This window comes from Mesitornis unicolor, unplaced genomic scaffold (assembly GCF_000695765.1).
Source record: "Mesitornis unicolor isolate BGI_N332 unplaced genomic scaffold, ASM69576v1 scaffold53837, whole genome shotgun sequence".
Taxonomy (NCBI): Eukaryota; Metazoa; Chordata; class Aves; order Mesitornithiformes; family Mesitornithidae; genus Mesitornis; species Mesitornis unicolor.
Genome location: NW_010195425.1, coordinates 4,357 through 23,359, shown reverse-complemented (window position 1 = coordinate 23,359; position 19,003 = coordinate 4,357). Strand labels below are relative to the sequence as shown.

The 19,003-nt window shown below is 44.0% G+C and overlaps 1 protein-coding gene across 1 annotated transcript in view; it reads right to left on the bottom strand.

Moving 5' to 3' along the window:
* LOC104543471 (glutamate receptor ionotropic, NMDA 2B-like) overlaps window positions 1–17,084 on the bottom strand; it is a gene marked incomplete at its 3' end in the record, with an annotated part of 49,537 nt that extends 32,453 nt beyond the window's left edge. Inside the window, exon 1 of the mRNA XM_010188091.1 lies at window positions 16,650–17,084. Within this exon, the coding sequence (XP_010186393.1) occupies window positions 16,650–17,060 (411 nt within the window). The remainder of the gene's footprint in view (window positions 1–16,649) is intronic.
* Window positions 17,085–19,003: the final 1,919 nt, after the last annotated feature.

Here is a 19,003-nt window from a genome sequence, read left to right as displayed (position 1 = left end):
AAGAGAAAAAGAGATGAGAGAAAGTCTCGCACAGAAAAGGCAGCAGGAAAAATGTCCTAATTTGGAGAGACAGGCCTCATTGCCATGGCAACCCAGAATCGCCCCAGAGCGGCCAGATCCTACTTTGTATGTGGTGTTAAACGATTCAACCATTAAGAGAAAATACTAAGGGGAAAAAAATAATGGAGTTGTGGAAGGGAAAGTATTTGGCAAAAAAGAGTTTTCATCTGGGGGCACTCTGGCAACTGAAGTGAACCTTTTGAGTCTTAAGTTATATTTTTTTTACCCATCTTTAGGTGCAGACACATTTTTGTACATTTGCTTCATTTCAGGAGAATGAGTCACTCCTTCTTCACTGCACTGCCTTCCCTTCCCAGCCTGGTGCTCACCAGCAGTAAGGCCAGATTCTGCCTCTTGGGCAACAGGGGGAAGAGAAAAGGTATCTGGGGCCCCCATTCCCTTCTTTAAAGCCCCCTACAAATACCTTCCAGGACAAGGGAGAAACTGGGAATGCATGGCAAACCACATGGGGATAGTGTGGGGTGGCAGCGCATGTCACCGAGGAGGTGGCAACAAGATACGGGGTGATGGTAGCCACCAGCAGCTCCAGCCTCTGGTCCAGGTGCTTGTGAAGGCATAAATAGGAAGTTTGCAAAAGAGCTGAGGGCTGCCGAGTGCATCTGTCCACGGGGTAAGCAAAAGAAGCATCAGGAGAGAGACACTCACTAGAAGTCACACAATGCACGTATTGCTGGCTGAGAGACGAAGAAGCATCCCTGCAGTCGTTAATTAATCTGATCTTGCCCTGAGACCTTTCTGCCTGCCTTAGTCTATGATTTACTCCGAACATCACGTCAAACCTCCTTTCCCCACACTTTCACCTCCTTCTACCCCTACTCGTGGGGTACCCTGAGTACAGCCCGAGTACTCCACACTGCTGCCTCTTGTCAGACGTCCCCATCCAGCCAGTCTCCTCATCCTTTTCTTATCCCAGGCACAGTTCTGCCACCTTTTTTCAGCTCCCATGAGAAGTCCCACCTATTCTGCAGGAGCTACCCCTCAAAGGGTACTAGCACACAAAGGTGGATTAGTATGAAGTATAATAAAGCCAGATGAGCAGCAAGGAAGGAGTATCACAATATGACTTTATCCTCTGGACATTCCCTCCTTGTAAGAGAAGAAACTAATCCCAGGGGATGAGTTCACAAAGGACCATCCCCTACAGATTCCTAAGTGCAGAGAGGTAAATTGATTGTCACAGGAAGATCCTTGTCATCTCATGTCTAACCTACTCGTGTCAGCTCATTTCCCTACCCAATTTGTTCATCAAAAAGCAGCGAAACATTTGGCCAAAAGGATTCAGTGATAACAGGGATGTATGCAGCATGGAGGAGGAGAGGACATGCTTCTTCACAGGCATGGTTGCACAGCAACACAGCCACACATCTTCCACATACTGTTACTCATTCCCATGCAAAACCTCTTCTCCCTCACCACAGAAACCCAAACATGCCAAGCAAGAAAATCCTTTTCTAGTATTGTAGTCTAGACTAGACTGGGAGAAGGGGATATGGAAAATCAAAACTCACTCCTCTACTACCAAAAAAAAGCCATCAACGTATGATCTGAGAGATTTGTCTATTTTATAGCAGTGGCATGGCAGGAGCTACTGGCTGGCTACTGGCACTCTGGAAGCACAAAATGCTTCCCCACAGCTTATACTGTATATTACCAAGTATTATTACAGACGTGTCTCAAGACATAGAGCAACACACTGCTGGACCAGTACAGTGACCAGTGAGCATCAGTGTTGGACAAAAATGTGGTCCCAAGCAGAGCAGGAGACAAATACCACTCATAACATCCATTTCTCCTCCAAGTGGTCAGTATCACAGCATGCTTTTGCCAGCCTGCTTTGCTTCTGACAAGAAAGCTGCCAACCACAGCTTGACCTTATAACAATTAAGCAGATGAAACTTAAAATCCACATGTACACATAAAATCTTCCAAGGGAGCTCAGGCAAGGGCAGAGGGATCAGTCAGAGAGAATGGCTAGACAAGCCATGGTGAAGATGAGCCCCATGGCTTCACACCAGGACATGAAGACAGTGAAGGTTAATGGCATCATGGCTCATTTGGGGAGAATGGACCATGGGCACGAGGAACGGCGCAGCCCAGTGAGATCTCCAGCCATTTCCTAAATGAAGCCGTTCCACCATCTGCAGGCGAGCACACTTCGGCATTAATTTTGTATGAAGACCTAATTAATGGATCACAAATTGACTTATTAAATCTAAATTAAGGAACTAACTGACTAGCAAAAATATTACATATCTGGCCAGGTAATGGCTGTATCAAATACTTGGATGTGCCCACAGCCCAGCAAAACTCATCTGGCAGATTCTAAATGAGAAAAAGTTTACCAAATTATAATTAGAGAGTTTTAAAACAAAAGAGAGGAAGGTCAAATGAGTCTGAGGAGTCTGTCATCTGACCAAAACTAGCAGAAAGAGAAGGCTGGCTGGTTCATTCTCTGTCAAGTTCCTCCCTATCTCCTTCCACCTCAGCAGTGCTGTCTCCTGCAGGCATGCACATACTCCAAAACTTCCCATTATAAATTATTTTGGTGTTCAGACTGCAACTGTAGGAGATCAGCCCATAGAGCCAAGGAGTGCTCATGGCTCAGAGACATGTCCAAAGTTTCTTGTGCACCTCTTTGCCCCACATTTCATCTCATTACCCCTTCCAGACCTTCTGATCTCTCCCCCTTCCACGGGTTCAGCCTTTTCAGCACACCTCCTCCTCTAGATCAAGAGATATATACTCCCTGATTTTCACTTTCAGGCTGTCTTCTTCTCAGCCCACCCAAGACACCTGCTGGTTAGAGCACACCCTGATCTCCTTCAGTGCTGCTTGAGGAACAGAAACCACCAGAGTCTGCTGTAGCCATGTCACAAGGCTAAGAATAAGGCCTTATTCTTAGAATAAAAGAAAGCTCGGCTAGCCTAAAGGCAGAAAAAAGTGGGGCAGAAAACAGATGTCTTGTTGTCAGTTATGAAGAAAGCTGAGGTGCAACTCATATTTTAAGTGCAGGTTTTAAGTCTCTGCATGAAAAAATATAAAGGCATATGCCCTCCTCTTCCACAGAGGATACTAAAGAAACAATCCAATTACTGCTGCTGTAATCAGGCTAATTTATTTTCTCAAGAGATCTGGTTTTGGATAAAAATATTAAAATCTCCGAGCCTTGCACCATGTTCTCTGTCAAAAGCTCACTGATAGACACACGCGACACTGAGCCTGTTCATGACTATGTCTCATTTTCTGCTGCAATCCAAGCCACCGTGGTGAGGGAGTACAAGTCACGGAGCACACACATGCACACTGAGCACGAGTGTGAACTGAATGCTCAACCCCGAGAGACAGCACTGCTCGCATTACACGCTTGTCTATGTGAATCATGGAGCAGGACCGTGCCGGGGTGAATCAGAGTGAGTCATGGCAGGCATGCATAGCAAGTATTGCGAGCGTGCTGCAAGTGTGTTTGGGACACACCATGCACGGGTCACTTGTGCAGATATCACAGCTCCCCAGACACTCCAATGCGGGTCTTTACCCACCTTCTGTGTACACTTTTAGCTTGTTTTCTTTAGGAAACGAGGCTCTTGCAAACCTGGTGTGTGTGTATTTGTGCATACATGAGTCAGGCTTCCCAGTAACTCTTGAACCTGCTGGCCAATTTCCACCTGATTTGACAAAGGGGCAGAGGACTCAAGGAGAATTAAATTCTTACGGTGCTGCACCAAACACAGCCCGGAACAGCACACAGTCCCAAAGCCTTTGTCTGGCCCCACAGCAGTGTGTATGATTCACCCACTCACAGTCAAAGGCTCACTGGACAATCAGATAAACTTCATTCCAACCTGGCAGTGTGCCTGTGGTGGGCATCTCCTGTAAACACAGCCCCCTGGGCACCACGGTCCACCTCTCCTTTGCCCAGCCAACAGGTATGAAAGACACAGCAGAAACTGGGAAAAAAGCAATAGGAGTCCTCGGGAAAATGGGATTGTTGCAGATGTAGCCATCTCCTGATAAATTGAAGCTGCTATGGGCACCTTAACTTATTTGAACTGGACATCTTCTAGTTGAAATAGGGCCATGGGTGGAGAAATTAAATCCTTTTAATGACCCTGGTCCTCACCAGTGGGGGAATGATTATTTCAGCTCTCCTGAAATGTCTTCATCTAGCTTAGGTTCTCTCCTCTGTGGACTCTCTGGTGTCTACTGAGGGCTGAGCTCACACTACAGCCTTAGTATATAATTCAGTTAAAGAGTCAATTAACCATGAGATGTGAATCCACTGAAAACAGGATTCATTCATCTGGGAGCTGACAAAATTACTTGTTCCATCGCCCTTCCATGCACCATCTTCTCAACAAGTTGTTCCAATGTCAGGTCATAAAGTTCACTTTCAAGTGTGCCAGATAGGCAGGGGGTAAATAAAAAAAATAATAAAAAAATAACCTTTAGTGTGGATTTGCAAAAGTGATGAGAGATTCTGGGCATCCATTCAGAGATACAACATGAGAGGCCCCTTTCAAAAGGTGGAGATGTCCAGCATTTTTTCAACTTTGGACTGTCTTAACCTGTCTCATGTTGGATGTGAAAAAAAAAAAAAGGCACCTATAGTCACTGTTCACACTCAAAACACTTTAGCCTACTTCTTTGATTGCCATCGCTTCCTGGGAGGCAGGCAGAGCCCATCCAGATACGAGGTGTCCTGCACCTGGCAGCTTGGCAGGCAGCGCTGCATGGAAAAGGCACTTCACTCCAGCAGCCCTGGTGCCACCTGTTCCCAACCCTCCCACCGCCCACCTAGCCCTGCTGCACTGAGGAACAGGCTTAGCCTGGCCCACAGTCCGGGCCGCAAAGGAGCCCAAATGGAGCCAGGCAACTTGGAGATATGGAAGGCAGGCGCTTCTGAGTGATGCTCTCTCCATACACCATTATCTGACAAATGCACCATTATCCAACAAGAGCCTCTCTCCACCTCCTCAGCGACTCTCTCCTTTGTTAAGAATCCATTGACCCCTCCTTTTTATCTACAGTACCTTCAGAAGAGGATCATCTTCCTTACGTTTCTCCTGAGCTCACTGGGAGGTTTGTGAGTTTGGTTTTTTTTAACTGTCTCTAGTAGATAACTAAACAGTATTGGTAATCATCAGCTCAGTGCATCCCTTAAGGAAAGCAGGTAGTATCCTTTCTCAATCTTCTATACTGCACCAACAATGGGAGATTCCCTGCTCCCCGCAAGACTTCATGAACTGGAAATGATGGAAACACTGTATTTCCAGTGAGGGGAGTCTCAGCAAGAAGAGGTCATCCCCTTTGAAGGGAGAACTCATTTATTTCAAGAGGATCAGAGTTACACGTGCCCACTTGCAAGGAAGAACATTTCTGGTGATAGTAATTTTGCCTTGCACTAAGACCCATTCAGGGTGTGTGAACCTTATGATTTGGTAGGCTTAAACAGAAGTTAAGATAATAAATTCCTCCCAGACCTCTGACCTTTGATAAATGTGAAGAGCTGGTTAATGCAGCACACCAAACACTGAAACTTCACCTCAAGTACGTTTTTGCTGGAGAAAGACCAAGTCAACCAGGAGCCACAAACCCTCACTGCGCACCACATGTGCAACTCTGCCCCAGCTGAAATGACACCACACATTGCCCCTGGCCAAGTTCCCATGGGCTCAGCAGCCTCATCCCTTAACCCAAAGCGAGTAACCAGCAATGTCCAAGGTTATCACAAACCATTCCCTAAGCTTTGCCTCCCCTTACCCGCTTGTCCGTGATGTGGTATAGACAATGCTAGATGGTGTTCGGCTGTAGTGAGAGCATCACCACCTTGTCAAGCTGGTGATGTGGAGAACAGTATTAACTGAGTAATTAAATCACTTCTGTAATTACTATCACACAGCTATAAATAATGTAAGCCCACACGTTCTCGCTGGAAGCCACAATAGCAAGAGAAGAGAGATAAGGGATGTAAATTAAAAAGGAGCAATAATAATAATAATAATAATAACAATAATAATAATATACTTAACATTTATACAGCACACTGCATTTTCAAAGCACAGTGCAAACAATAATTAAGAAAGGGGTAGAGTGAGAGGAGAGGGTGAGAGGAAGGGAAGCAGGAGATGTGACAGGAGTGGAAGCGGGGCAAGCTTGGAGCAGCATTTGAGACCCAACAAGCCTGGCAGCCCAGTGTTCACACTGCTCAGCTCCATCACAGGGCTATGCTGTGTGGCTCTTCAGCCCACACCACCACACTGCTGCAGCAGTCTGAGGGGTAAGGACGCAGCTTTGCCTCTGCAGAAAGTGAGCGGCAAAGAGAGTGCCCGAGTGGGAGCCGGGACAAAGCACAGCACTGCAGGAGCCGGCAGCTCCATCGCAAAGCATCCTTCAAACAGCTTCTGTCTGTCCTCTCCAGTGCAGAGGCTTGGTGGTGGCCACGCTAGCCCCGAGCCAGGCAGCTGGCAGCCGGTGGGGGCTGTGGGGAGCTCACCCCCTCCTCCCAGGAGCTCTTCCCTGTCCTCACCAGGCCTGTGGCCCCAGCCCAGGGCATGCTGGCTAAGGAGGGGCATGGCCAAGACTGCCACAGGCATACTTTGGGAGACCTGCTGGCCTTTCCCCAGGGGGAGCACTGATGCCAGTGTCCCTGGTACACCCAGAGGAGACATTTCTGATTCCCTCTGTGGCTCAGCGCAGAGCAGGGAAGGAATATTTCTGTCCAACTAGAGCAGGAAGCAGTGCTTCCAGGGAGAGCTGCCCGATCCTGCTGCCCTTTGCCCTGACTAAGCCTAGGCCCATTATTCTCACCCAGTTTCCACCCGAAAGCTTTCTATCCCAGTTTCACACCACATGTTTCATTTGCTCAGCAGTTCTGCCACCCATTGCTCCCCAGCTTTTGCTCCAATGGCAAGCCAGGCAGCATCACCTGGGCAGGCATATCTCCTCTTTCCTCTCCCTCTCCCTCTCCATTTTTTCCCATTTCCCATCTCCTACTTCCTGCCTTTTTCCAGTCTCCCGTCCCTCTCTCCTTCTTTCAGGATCTCTTCCAAGTGCAAATCCTCTGCACTGGCTCATCACACCCTCCACATCCCCCACTTCATCCATAGTCCACTTAAATTCCCTGCTACACAGAGCACTTCTCCTGGCTGGATCCCACTGAGACCTTGCAGAAGACCCCTGGCCCCAGCATGGCCTATGCAGCCCCCAGATCCAAGTACAGTTTTGAGGCAGAGCTTGCAAAGATACAAAAGATACGTGGCAAACATCTAAAAAGACTGCTGAATATATGCAGTTTCTCGCACTTATAACAAGGCCAAACCTGGGGCAACCTATGTGGTCGTAGCAAAAGCACTTTTCTGGTTAGAAGTCCTCACCTGCAAGACACCCTCTCCAGACCTCCTTCAGAGGAAAACATGCCAGCATTTGCAAAACAGGTAAATCACATATCTTCCTGGGCTGCTTTATTTTCCAAATAAATAACGAAATAAATCAATCAGCTTGAGGCATACACCTGGCATAGGAAACTTTGCTCAAACTGTCGTAGTCTGGCAAAGTTACAGGAAACCCCCAAGAGGACATTATAATGGGGAATGCTGGGCAGCCGTACAATAGACAGTACTATCAGCCCTGCATTCAATCAGCTCTCCTGCATGCCGCAGCAATTCAGCCACCTCTAATGGGGTTTACAGCTTCTCCTCCTGGAGTTCAGATTTTCATATCAAGCATTGTTTTTACTTCAGCTAGAAAAATCCATTAATTGGTCCCTAGCAATCAGGTAGCCTTTGCCTTTTTGTAGACCTCAAAGTACTTTACAAAAAACTTTGTTACAGTCTTCCTGCAAAGGGCAAATGGCTGTAGACAGAAGTTGAGCAACTGTCTTAAAGTCATGTTTTAGAGCAGAGCTGCAATGAGGACTCTGATCCACCAGACCAGCTTGGTTTTGCTGGCACCCTTTAAATCAGTCCTCCTCATTGTGTGTGCCTGCCTTTTTTTGCTTTTTTTCCTGCCTGACTTTAGACTTTCCATCTCCTTAATTCCTTCTGCCTCCTTTCCTCTGAAACATACATTTATTGTAATTATGAGGAGTCTTATAAATACACAGCTAGAAGCTACTGCCAATGCACAGAGAAAAAATGTCTCAACACAGTATTTAGGGTACTTTTTTTCCAGTCACTCTCAGAACTTTCTTCAATCAAACCCTCTCTTGCCCGTCCCCCTTCCCACCCCACCATTTTTTATTCCACAATCCTAGATTCAGGAGTTTTCCTCTCTCATCTTGCTCATCCTCTTTCTCCTCCACTCTAGCTATATAACATGTTCTCCAGTGCTTAGTTCAGTCCTGGTTGAAAACAGCTGAAGCAACATGGTTTCCACATTCTTCCCCAGACAGACTATAGCGCATCCTAATAAAACTCAGTGTCTGAACTTTCTTCTTAATACACATATATATCATTTAATATCATCATTTATCCTATCATAGTACATAATTTAATATCTTTTCTCTACTTTATCCCTTCACTCCTACTACTACTTCTGGCAGCTACACCAAGCAGTACTTTCTCTAATCTTAGTCTACCCCTATTCACTGAGTGTATAAATCATACTCTGACTCACTGTTCAGCTAATCTACAATATGCACGTATAGCTGTTTCAGTCTTTCTTCATGTATCAGTTTCTCCAGACCCTTACCAAAGTTACAGACTACAATTACATCTTTTTCTGTACCCTGTTTTTTTCCAGCCTGTGTATATGTAATTCCCTTAACTTCCTTCATAATCCATCCCCTCCAAACTTGGTTAATGAGGCAAATAAAAGGCAAAGAGAATAAGAGATTCCCTGGAAAGAATTGTTTCCCTCTGTCCTGCGGTTACTGAGGAATGCCACACGGATCTAAAGCAGCAGCATCGGGCAATTTCACACTCCATGTTTTCAATTTCATTTTGAGGCCAGTTTAGGGTAGGGACAAATTTGAGTGTAATTAATTTAGATTTTGTGAGACAAGTAACCGCTTGGGGTTGTAATAAAGGACTGCCTGCTCCAGAATGAAGAAACTAATCTCCTTGTCCAGCTGGGGATGGCACAAATTGATTTAATACTTTTGTGTTGGGTTTTTTATTTTGAAGAAAGGGGTTCTAATAATGACTATAAATAACTATAGGTCAAATCTCGTCAAGCTCCCAAATTTTCTTTGCATAACTGCTCACATATTTGAAGATCCACCTAAACATCACCAGTGTGAAAATCAAGGCTAGAAATCTAGCAAGAAAGAACTTTTTTTACAAAAGCCCCATTACTTGCCAGGTCCGAGCTGGGTGGAAATGAACCTTTTCCTCACAGATATTTCAATACTTCTATTTCCAGGTAGACAACACCAACATTGCATTTAAACATTAGTAGGAAAGAGGTTAACTCAGCTTCTCCTTCCCTCAAGTTGCAGCAATTGTGTTCAGAGCTAGTCAAGAAAAGGTCGTCTGTCACTCAAAAGGAAACATCACTATAACAACAGAAGAAAACTAACACTCAGTACTCCTGGAAGAAGAATTCTATAACCCAAAATAAAGCAGTTTACAAATAGTTACAAAAGGCTGATGTAAAGGAATCAGACTTCAATTTTGCTTGCTGTTTGTTGTCTGGGGCAACTTCTGCCGAGGGAAGGCATCTGTGTCTCTGTATAGGCTCCTTCTGCACCCTACCCCTGCCCCAGCGCTGCCACTGCCCAAAAGCACCCCAGGGCACCTTGGCAGAGTGTGAGCCTCACCAGAGTCCCTCCAGGTTTTCTCCTTCCCAACCCTGTGAAATTCAAGCAAAGATGGTGTCTTCAGGCTGCAGGTGTCCAAGGTTCTGCATTTCCAAGGCTCAGGGCAAGTATGAAGTGCATCCAGTAGAAATTATTAGGAGGGGGCAATGAGTAATGAGGATATTTTGAAGAAAGTTACATTTCCATAACTTTTTTTTTTAAATAGGAGATCTCCTGTTGCTTTTTTTTTAAGTGACAAAAAAATAAATCAAACTCTATATTTTTTTATTGTGACTCTTGAAAACAATACACCCCAAAAAGTGAAAACCTTGAAATGGAGTTCCTTCCAAGCAAATGGGAAATGAAGTAGAGGGAAATGTTAAAAAAAAATAAAAAGCAGACTATTTCAATAGGTTATTTAATAAAAGAAGCAATACATTTCTTTGAATATTTTTTTTTTCTGAAATGATATTCACGAGAGTACTCGAGCTCTTGTTTAGAAAATGAGAGTTAACATTGAAGGATTTAATGGCCGTGGGGAGAGGTTAAAGCTCTTAAAAGTTCATTTCCAGGTTTCCTAATATCTGAGGGATTTTAAGTATTGTAATTTATTCGTAAAGTAATAAAAATTGTTCTAGGGTAATTTTCAGATGTTAATTAAACTCCACAGAAATACGCTACCTATATTCCCTTTCTTTATATGAAAAAAAAATCTTATGCGGACAGATTAGACACAGATGTAACCATAAATTACAGCTCCACCTGATCTGTTATTACATGTGTATGCTCAAGGGAAAAACAACACTGGCATACAACACTGGCTTTTATTTCTATTCCCTATATCTCTGTGACCTACCTTTCTTCTCCCTCCTCAACTTTTGCAGCAGACTCATAGTTTGAGGACACAATATTTAGTTTATTATTTATACACAGAGCTTTTATTTGGCAGCAAAAAGAAACTAAGTACTTAAAGTAAAAGAAGTGTATTAATCACATCCTCAATAAAATTATTAAAAGCTTGAAGGGAAAATGCTGTTCTTTTATTTTTTTAAATCAAATTAATCTTTGCTGATCACTAGATTAGTCTAAGAAACATTTAAACTATTACTATAATCAAATGCATTTCCAGATAAATGAAAATGCTTTGTGAAATTACACGAACTGCATATAATTTTGCTTTGGAGGGAAAATAAAGGGATAGAAATCTTCTAACATTGAACCATACTCTTTCAACGTTTGTAGATCAAAATGTCCTTTTTTCCCCTAATAAGCAGCATTTTGTATGGAATTTATTTCACTTCATTTCATATAATCCATTCAAAAGGAACTTTTTTCTTTTTTTAACTCTATTTCCTTCACTCAAGGGGTCTAAAAATTTCAGGTGTCATCCCTAATGGAAATGAAACAAATTTACATCCAAAAAATGAGGTTTGCATTCCCCATGCATCTCTATTGTTTAACCTTTGGAAACCTGAGAGTGAAAGTGCTTCCCTTTTAATTACAGATGTTCTGCTTTTAGTAGCACTGTCCCAGTGTCTTTGACTTTGTCCTGGTTTCACTGTATTTCTAGGTGTTCGGCTTATCCAACTCGTTTTGGCTCCCCAATACCTGCAGCATCATTTTGCTCCCCTCTGACTCACAGCTACTTTCTTTCCCTGGTGCTTTACACCTAATATCTGAGTTTGCACTTGCTCCCTACCGAAATACCAAAGAATGCCATTGCTGCACGGAGCAATCGCAGCAACCTTCAGCACTGAATGAGAAAGAGCCAATGCGTCTTGGAAACCTTTACAGAAAACAAAAAGAAAGGAGGCAGGGATTTATGAAGTATAGATGCAAAGGTGGAGGAGAAATTTCAGCTTTGGTGTGAATGGGGAAAAGAAGAGCAAAATAGTAGAGGGATCTGCAAAAAAGTCAGGTCTATGCTGTGTGAGGAAAGGAAGGAGAATCTGGCCAAGAAAGGATCGTTGATTTTAGATTTCAGGTTAGTTTCATGCAGCTTTTATACAAATTTTATTATGGACACAAGTCTGTTTAATAGACCATTCTTTCCTATTATTTTACTGCCATCATTATGGCTACCCTGCATGGGCAAGCCCTGGAGAAAATAGCAAGGGATGTAGAGACAGAGGAGAATGATTTTCAACTGGGAAAATATAATCATCCTCTTCTTTGAATATTTTTCCTCGGAGCTGCTTGTGCACCATTGTGTTACCATAAAGCTGTGCAGGACAAGAAGCGTTGGCAAAATAATGTGACTGCGGAGAAACAGCAAGGGAGAGTTCCACCAAAAATGATGGTCACCAGCTGTGCTGTAAGAAAACCCAAGGCATTTTCTTCTCTTACCTTTTCTGCTTTCATTATCACCAAGTTTACTTTTTCTGTTGGTTTAAAAAAAAAATAAATAGTCTAACATTACAAAACAGACCAGTCAGCCAAATGGTGTGGTCATTTTTTAGGCAAGAAGTTAAATCTTTTCCAACAGATTAAGTGTCCTAAATTTAAATAATAACTCCCTCTTCTCTCAAGATACCTATAAATGTGCATTGTTATTGTTTTTTCCTTTTCTGTGACTGCTCCTTTACCTCCTAGTTCTGGACAGAAGTAATAGTCAGTAATATTGAAAATATAACGAAAGAAAAGCCCAGTCCAGATTTCCAGTCTTGGTTCTGCAAACACAAGATATTGGTTTGCGTGCTTATCTGAACTGAAGCTTGGTTTGCAGCCTTGACGGTTTCCTTCCACCATCAGTCTCCTAACACAGAGCATCCTCACCTGCCAGCTATTTCCACAGTGATGGGATTGATTTTCTGCTTTCAAAACAACTGGGGAGAATGGAGAAATTATTTTAAACACTGGAATGGGAACGGGTATGCTGACAAGTGCATTGCAATCCTCAGGATAATGCAAACTAATGCTTAAGATCAGGCAACACAAAGCTAAAAAAAGAAAGGTCAGTGTGGCAACTTTGGGCAAACAGAAGAGACAAAGGAGCTTCAACAGACAGAGCTCTTGGGTCACCAGAACCTAGCATTGGTGGTGGTGCACATTTTCCTCCTCTCCAGTTTATCTATTTCAGATTAAACACAGATCAGCAGTGATCCATCCTGTTCCTTTTCTCTTCACGTATCCAGGGGAGATGATGCTGTGCTCCTAGTCCCTTTTCAATGTGTCAGCATCAAAACAATGACCGAGTGCCTCCCTATAAGGCTGAAACAGTGCGGCCACTCTCCTACCCTGCCTCAGATCTGCAGGGCTTACTCCTCTGAGAGGAGCTAGCACAGGGGCTATTGGACCCCCTCAGCTGTCACTCCCAGGCCCCTCAACATGCACAAAATGACTGCTGCAGTTTCCCCTGTTTAGTATCACTGCTTGTCACAGACTAAGGGGACTGAACTGGCAGTGACAAGAGGCTGCCTCAGCAAAGTGGTCTCTCCAGAGCTCAAGTGAGGCACATCGTGTGTCTGTGCTTCACAGTTTTCCTGGAACTCAACCCAGATCACAGTGTGCACACGGATCATCTGGTCATTTTCTTCTGAAGCCAAATTAGGCATAGATTAAATGTAACACTTTGTAACAGCTAAACAGGTGGGATTAGAGACATGAGCACCAAGGAGAGAAAGAGCACAAACATAGGCAAATGACTATACTTGTTTTTCAGGGGAAAAGGCAAAACACTGGGAAAACAAGAAGATTTAGACATTATCTACAAAAGCTAATCAAATGCAATATTAAAGAGCATGAGTTTGAACAAAATAATCAGGAAATCCAGATGTTACATTTTCAGCAACATACCTCCACCTGCTATGTTACACCTAGGGCAGGATTAATGTCATTTAACTTGAGGCATCACAACCAAGCTGGAGTACAGCCACCTTCAGTAATCAGTGAAGAGACACAGGATTATGCCACCAGCATTTCACTGCACCCTGAGGTGGGTGGGGTGAATTGTCTTCAGGTGGTGCCTCCTTCTTCACTGATCCTAAGGATGCCTAGACCTCCAGCTGGCAGGTAGCAAACTTCTAGATGTACGTTAACTGAGATGAAGCCAGCCCATGGTGCATATTATAAAACATTTCTGTATATATATACAGAGGAGAAAGAAAACTCAGGCATGAAATACTCTTTTTTTCTTTTTTTTTTTCTTTTTTTGCCTCCACTTTCATGTCTCAATTTACCAGCTTCACGGTATATTACAAAGCCCTTTTGTACACATGGACCAAAATTTCCCCTCAGACACCCTTATCAACCCTCATTGAAGGTGAAACAGAATTTCACACGTTGCTCCAGGGAAGGTGGTTTGACTGTGAGTTTTTATTGTATTAACCTCCAGAGAAGAGGGGCTTATCTGTCATACCAAGGCATTAATGGTTTATAGTGTTCTTTAGGTTTGCATTGGCATTACTCGATCACAAACGCACAGGGAGCATAACAAAGCTTTAAGTGCAGGTCTGAACCTGTGAAATGCTGAGCAAGTTCAATCACAGCTGACTGCTGTGGGTATTGAGGGGATGCTGAAAGAAGCAATCCATGCTTGCAGGATCAAACCCCAGCCATACAACTTATCTGCAAAGAGCATGACTAAGAGTCACTAAAAGCAAAGCCTCTGTCAAGGATCTCTCTGGAAAATAGATTGTTTAAGGACTTACCAGGCTAACTTCAGTATTTTTAATACAATATCAATGTATTTACTCTCTACCATATTTTAATTCAATTCATCAAACAAATATTATCCATTAAAGATTACACACCTGTGAATCAGAAGCTGTAAAGGTCAACCTTTTTCAATTTATGTTTAAAAGAAATCTTGGCCTTTCCTAAAACTACAGATCTTTGTATGTCACCTGCTTCTCCTGTCTGCAAAATGAAGAAAAAAAAAAAAGGAGAGTTTGATAAAACAGAGGTCTCCATTCATAAGGCTACCACCTTTGAGCTCCCTGGGGGCTGCATGCCCGCCAGAAAACTCTTCAGAAGCAAATCAGTGGGGTACACAGGGCAGTGACGGGAGATGCTGCCTTCCCAAGGAGACTAGAGACAGGTAGAAAGAAAATTCTTTGCGAAGTTCAATAGGCCAAATTCCTCTTTGAATTACACCAGCATAAATCTGACTTAATCCTGCCAAAGGCAATGGGGCTATGCTGTATTTACACTGCGGGAATCTGAAATCAGAATTTGGCCTGCCACGTTCAAAGTCACAGGGACCTTTTCCCAGTGCTTAGGAGGTCTGGCATCAGTAACACTTACGCTTATTCAAAGAGAATGTAAAATACCACTGCAAGTGTGAAATGCAGCACTCAAGTAGTGCTTCAGACCTGTTTTACACTACACTGGTAACTGTACAACACAGCAGGCAGGAGAGCATCAAGATGCAGCATTGATGCCTGACCATCCTCCAAGACAGAAAAGCTTCATTGCAGGTGGAATTGGGCAGAATGACTATCGCATATGCAACTATTCAAGTAGAGAGAGAAAAAAAATGCCTGTGATTACTTTATTCAATTACTACTTTAGTTCAAAGGCTGATACGAGAAAGTAACACTGCATATTAACTTGCATTTGGTAACTGAAGGGTTGGTCAAAATTGAGAAAATAACTTGTGATTTATTTGTTACCATCTACCCACCTACAATAACCTGCACTGGATTATTCATTTACAAGGTAAATAAAACAGAAAGTGCCTGGATTTCTCAGCCCACTAGATCTCTTTCTGAGGAACAGCTGCCACAGTGACAGGTTAAATTCACCCCCTGCATTCAATTAGACCTGATTCTGCCTAGTTCAATGTCTCACATTCACTGAAGAGTGACCTGTAAAAGAAAAAAGCTGTTGCCTTGTGTCCCTGGTTACTTCTTTGTATGTACAAAGTGTGGTTAAGAGGGTCTTCTCAATAAAGGGGGTGGCCCAAGTCTGCCTGGCACTGAGCCTGCAGGGAAAAGGGCACCCCACTTCTCTCAGATATTCCCACTGGCCCACAACAGCCCAGAGGCCACTGTTAGCCACACCAGCTGGCCAAATGCACACTCAGGCATGAATTGCTGGGTCTCCTGTTCCTTCCAGGGGGAAGGCTTGTATCAGGTCCAGCTGCACCCTATGGGGGCTCCCCTAAGCTGAGAGTTATCAGTTGGCCAAAGATGCTGCTCTCTCTGCACTTTGCCTGGTTCATAAACAGAGGTGGGAAGGCGTGTTTGTGTAGTAATTTCCCAGAAGACTGTCTGGGGCCTGGGAAAATAGTGAAATGTCAGTGATATAAAGGAATAAAGTAGTGCAGGGAGAACAAGGACTTGGGTAGACTGGTTCAGACTGGTTAGTTGCTTTAGCTAACACCTATTTAAGTTCAGGAGCTAATGAACACTTCTGAGAGAGGATGGCTTTACTAAAGATTCAATTATTTTCCAATTAAGATGTAAGTGGTGTATTAAACGTCCCACAATGTCCTCCAGCTACATGCAGGAAAAACCCAAGCTAGCATTCTTGGGTCTTCTAAGTTAACACAAAGGCAAAAATAAAACATTTTAAAAAAAAATCACAATTGTCAGGGGCTCTTTACCCTTCCTAAGGAAGAAGAGAAGGGCTGATTCTTTTTGCAGCTCTCTTCTACCTGCTCCTTTCCCTCCTCGGTTCTTCTGTTGCAGATAATTCCACATGATTAATAGGCTCTTCTCAGCGGTGCTACACACAGTTAGCTCTTTTAATCTCTGTTTGAATCTGAGACTCCCTAATCCCCCAACCCTTTGGCCTCATGAGACTACACCTGAGGATCACAGAGTAAGATATTTCTTTCTATTTTAAGTTTTTATCTGCAGGTCTGCGAAAGAAGGAAGCTTGAATTTACCTTATCTGCCATGATCATAGAGGAGCCTCCATGGATGCCCAGGATGGGAGTGAGGGTCTGGGCAGAGATGAAGTCCAGGATCTGGGCAATGGCTTCCTGGTCTGTGTCATCAGCAAATACCACCCCTTGAATCTTCCGGTCTGACATGAGGTCACAGATGCGGGTGATGATGCTCTTGGGATCTGTCTCATTCATGGCCACCAGCTCCACCCGAGGCACCACTGAGAGGTGGTGGAAGTCATCTTTCTCGTGGGCATCTTTGATGGCCACTTCGTCTGAGGTCCCCACCAGGATGACTGCAATGCCAATGCTCGGGTGGCTTTTCTGGGCCTGGGCCCCGCTCCCTGCTGTCACGAGGAATGCCAGCACCAGCCAAAACCTTGGAGAGTAGCACTCCACCCTGGGCCTCATCTTCGGCTCTTACACTCCCTGAGTGAGGAAGAAAAAAAGGAAAGGGGGAAAGTAAGAGAAAGGGAAAGTGATTAATTGACAAGTCAGTCTTGCACTCATCCTTCAAGGCAGATCCATTGATATTCCTCAGCCGCTAGCCCTCCTCCCACCAGTTCTCCTTGCCTTATGCCCAGCTCTTTGGCTACATTCAGGGCCCTGTTAAAGTCAGAGGGGCAGTCAGACCAGTACAGCCTCTACTTCAGAGTTTGGAGTCACTTCAGAAAACAGCTGTCAGCAGAAGTTGAGATCATGTCATCTCTCAGGTCCTATGTCACTCTGAGACCTAAGTCAAAAGTGATAGAGAATTGTGCTTTGATAGCTGGTCAGCTGTCTTCATGAAACTAATTGCTTATGTCAAGCCCATGTCTAAGTGCTCGCCCTCAACACAAAGGAATTACTGATGCTTGTAATCAGTTTGGCCTTCTGCTGGAGGTATAGAGCAGATAAGGACTCCCTTTTACTTTCTCAGCACAGCGTCTCCTGAATAAAGTGAAGACAAATGGGCAAGGCCATTGGATGTATATGTATGTGTGTATCCATTGCATACAATCTTCCTACCACCAGGACATACACAGCTCCCGCCTGTAGTAGAGTCAGCCACATGCCTTTCACCCATACAAGGTTCATTTCTTTTTAAAAAGCCAAGAATACAAAATTTCCCAGTGGTCATGGCCAAAACTGGATCAGTGTAGTGTGGGGAAGACAGTCCCTCCCAGCCCATATGACAGCAATTTTTGCTAGAAGCAGAAAGATCCACAGAGCATACAAAGGTTCACTCTCAGCTCCTACAGCCAGGGATGTTACACTGATCTTTTCCCTGAACATGTCCACTTTATTTTGTAATCATAACAGCAGAAATGGAAAAACCCAATGAGGTCATCTCTCTAGCCCCTGCCTGAGAGGAACTGTTCCCTGCAGGATTGTTCCTAGCTCTTTCTTTATTCAGTCTCATTTTAAGAATAGTTCACAGTTCCACAGCACTTCTCATCCTCAAGATACTTTGCAAACAGTAACAAATTAATCCTTGCAGCACCTGTGCAGTATAAATATCAGAACATCCCCTGATCTAGGGACAAAAACAGCAACATCCCCCTGCCTGCCCACTACCCCTGTGGGAGGCAGCACTGCTCTCTGTGCCCAGCCAGGGCCATGCTGCCATCCCAAGGAGATTTCAGTCATTTCAAACTAAAGAAGACTCCCTCAGTGCAAAAGGTCCTGCTCATTCATACCCATAACTCTGTTCTTCAGCAGCCAGGCACACTTCGAATAAATACACCAGCCCTGTGCTGCTTTGCATTACATCTCTGGTTTTAGGGGTCCAGAAAGTGGACCCTTCTATACTGCTAGCTGCAGCACATACCTCTGTCGAACCAACAGAAAGCCATGGTAACAGGAACAAGACTGGCAAGACTTTGGGTAAACTAGAAGTCCATCCAACAGCCTTACTTAGCACCAACCACCCCAAGGGATAGCGCGTAAGGGACCCCATTTTCACCTACCCAGGAGAACACATAGGCTTAGCACCTGCTCCCTCATTGTGATGCTAAGCAGAGAGAATGTATCCTGCATTGATATTACCAGATAAATAGTCAGATAATAACATGGATAATAAATATGCACCGGAGGAAACAAATCCACTTAGGAGGCTGAAAGGGACCACAGGCGTGAAGCGCCAATCGATTCTAAACTCTCTGACGGATCCACTTTCTGAGAGATGCTCACAAGGAGAACCAAGAGACTTTGAGAGTTTGGCGAAATGAACAGCTAACTTCATTCCAGCAGGACTGTTATCCTCCAATTACGAGTCACTAAATTAGATTCCTTCACAGTGAAATGCAGTCCCCACTCCTGCAATGCTTTATTAACTTTAATGCACTCTATACGCTCTCTGTCTCTCACTCTCT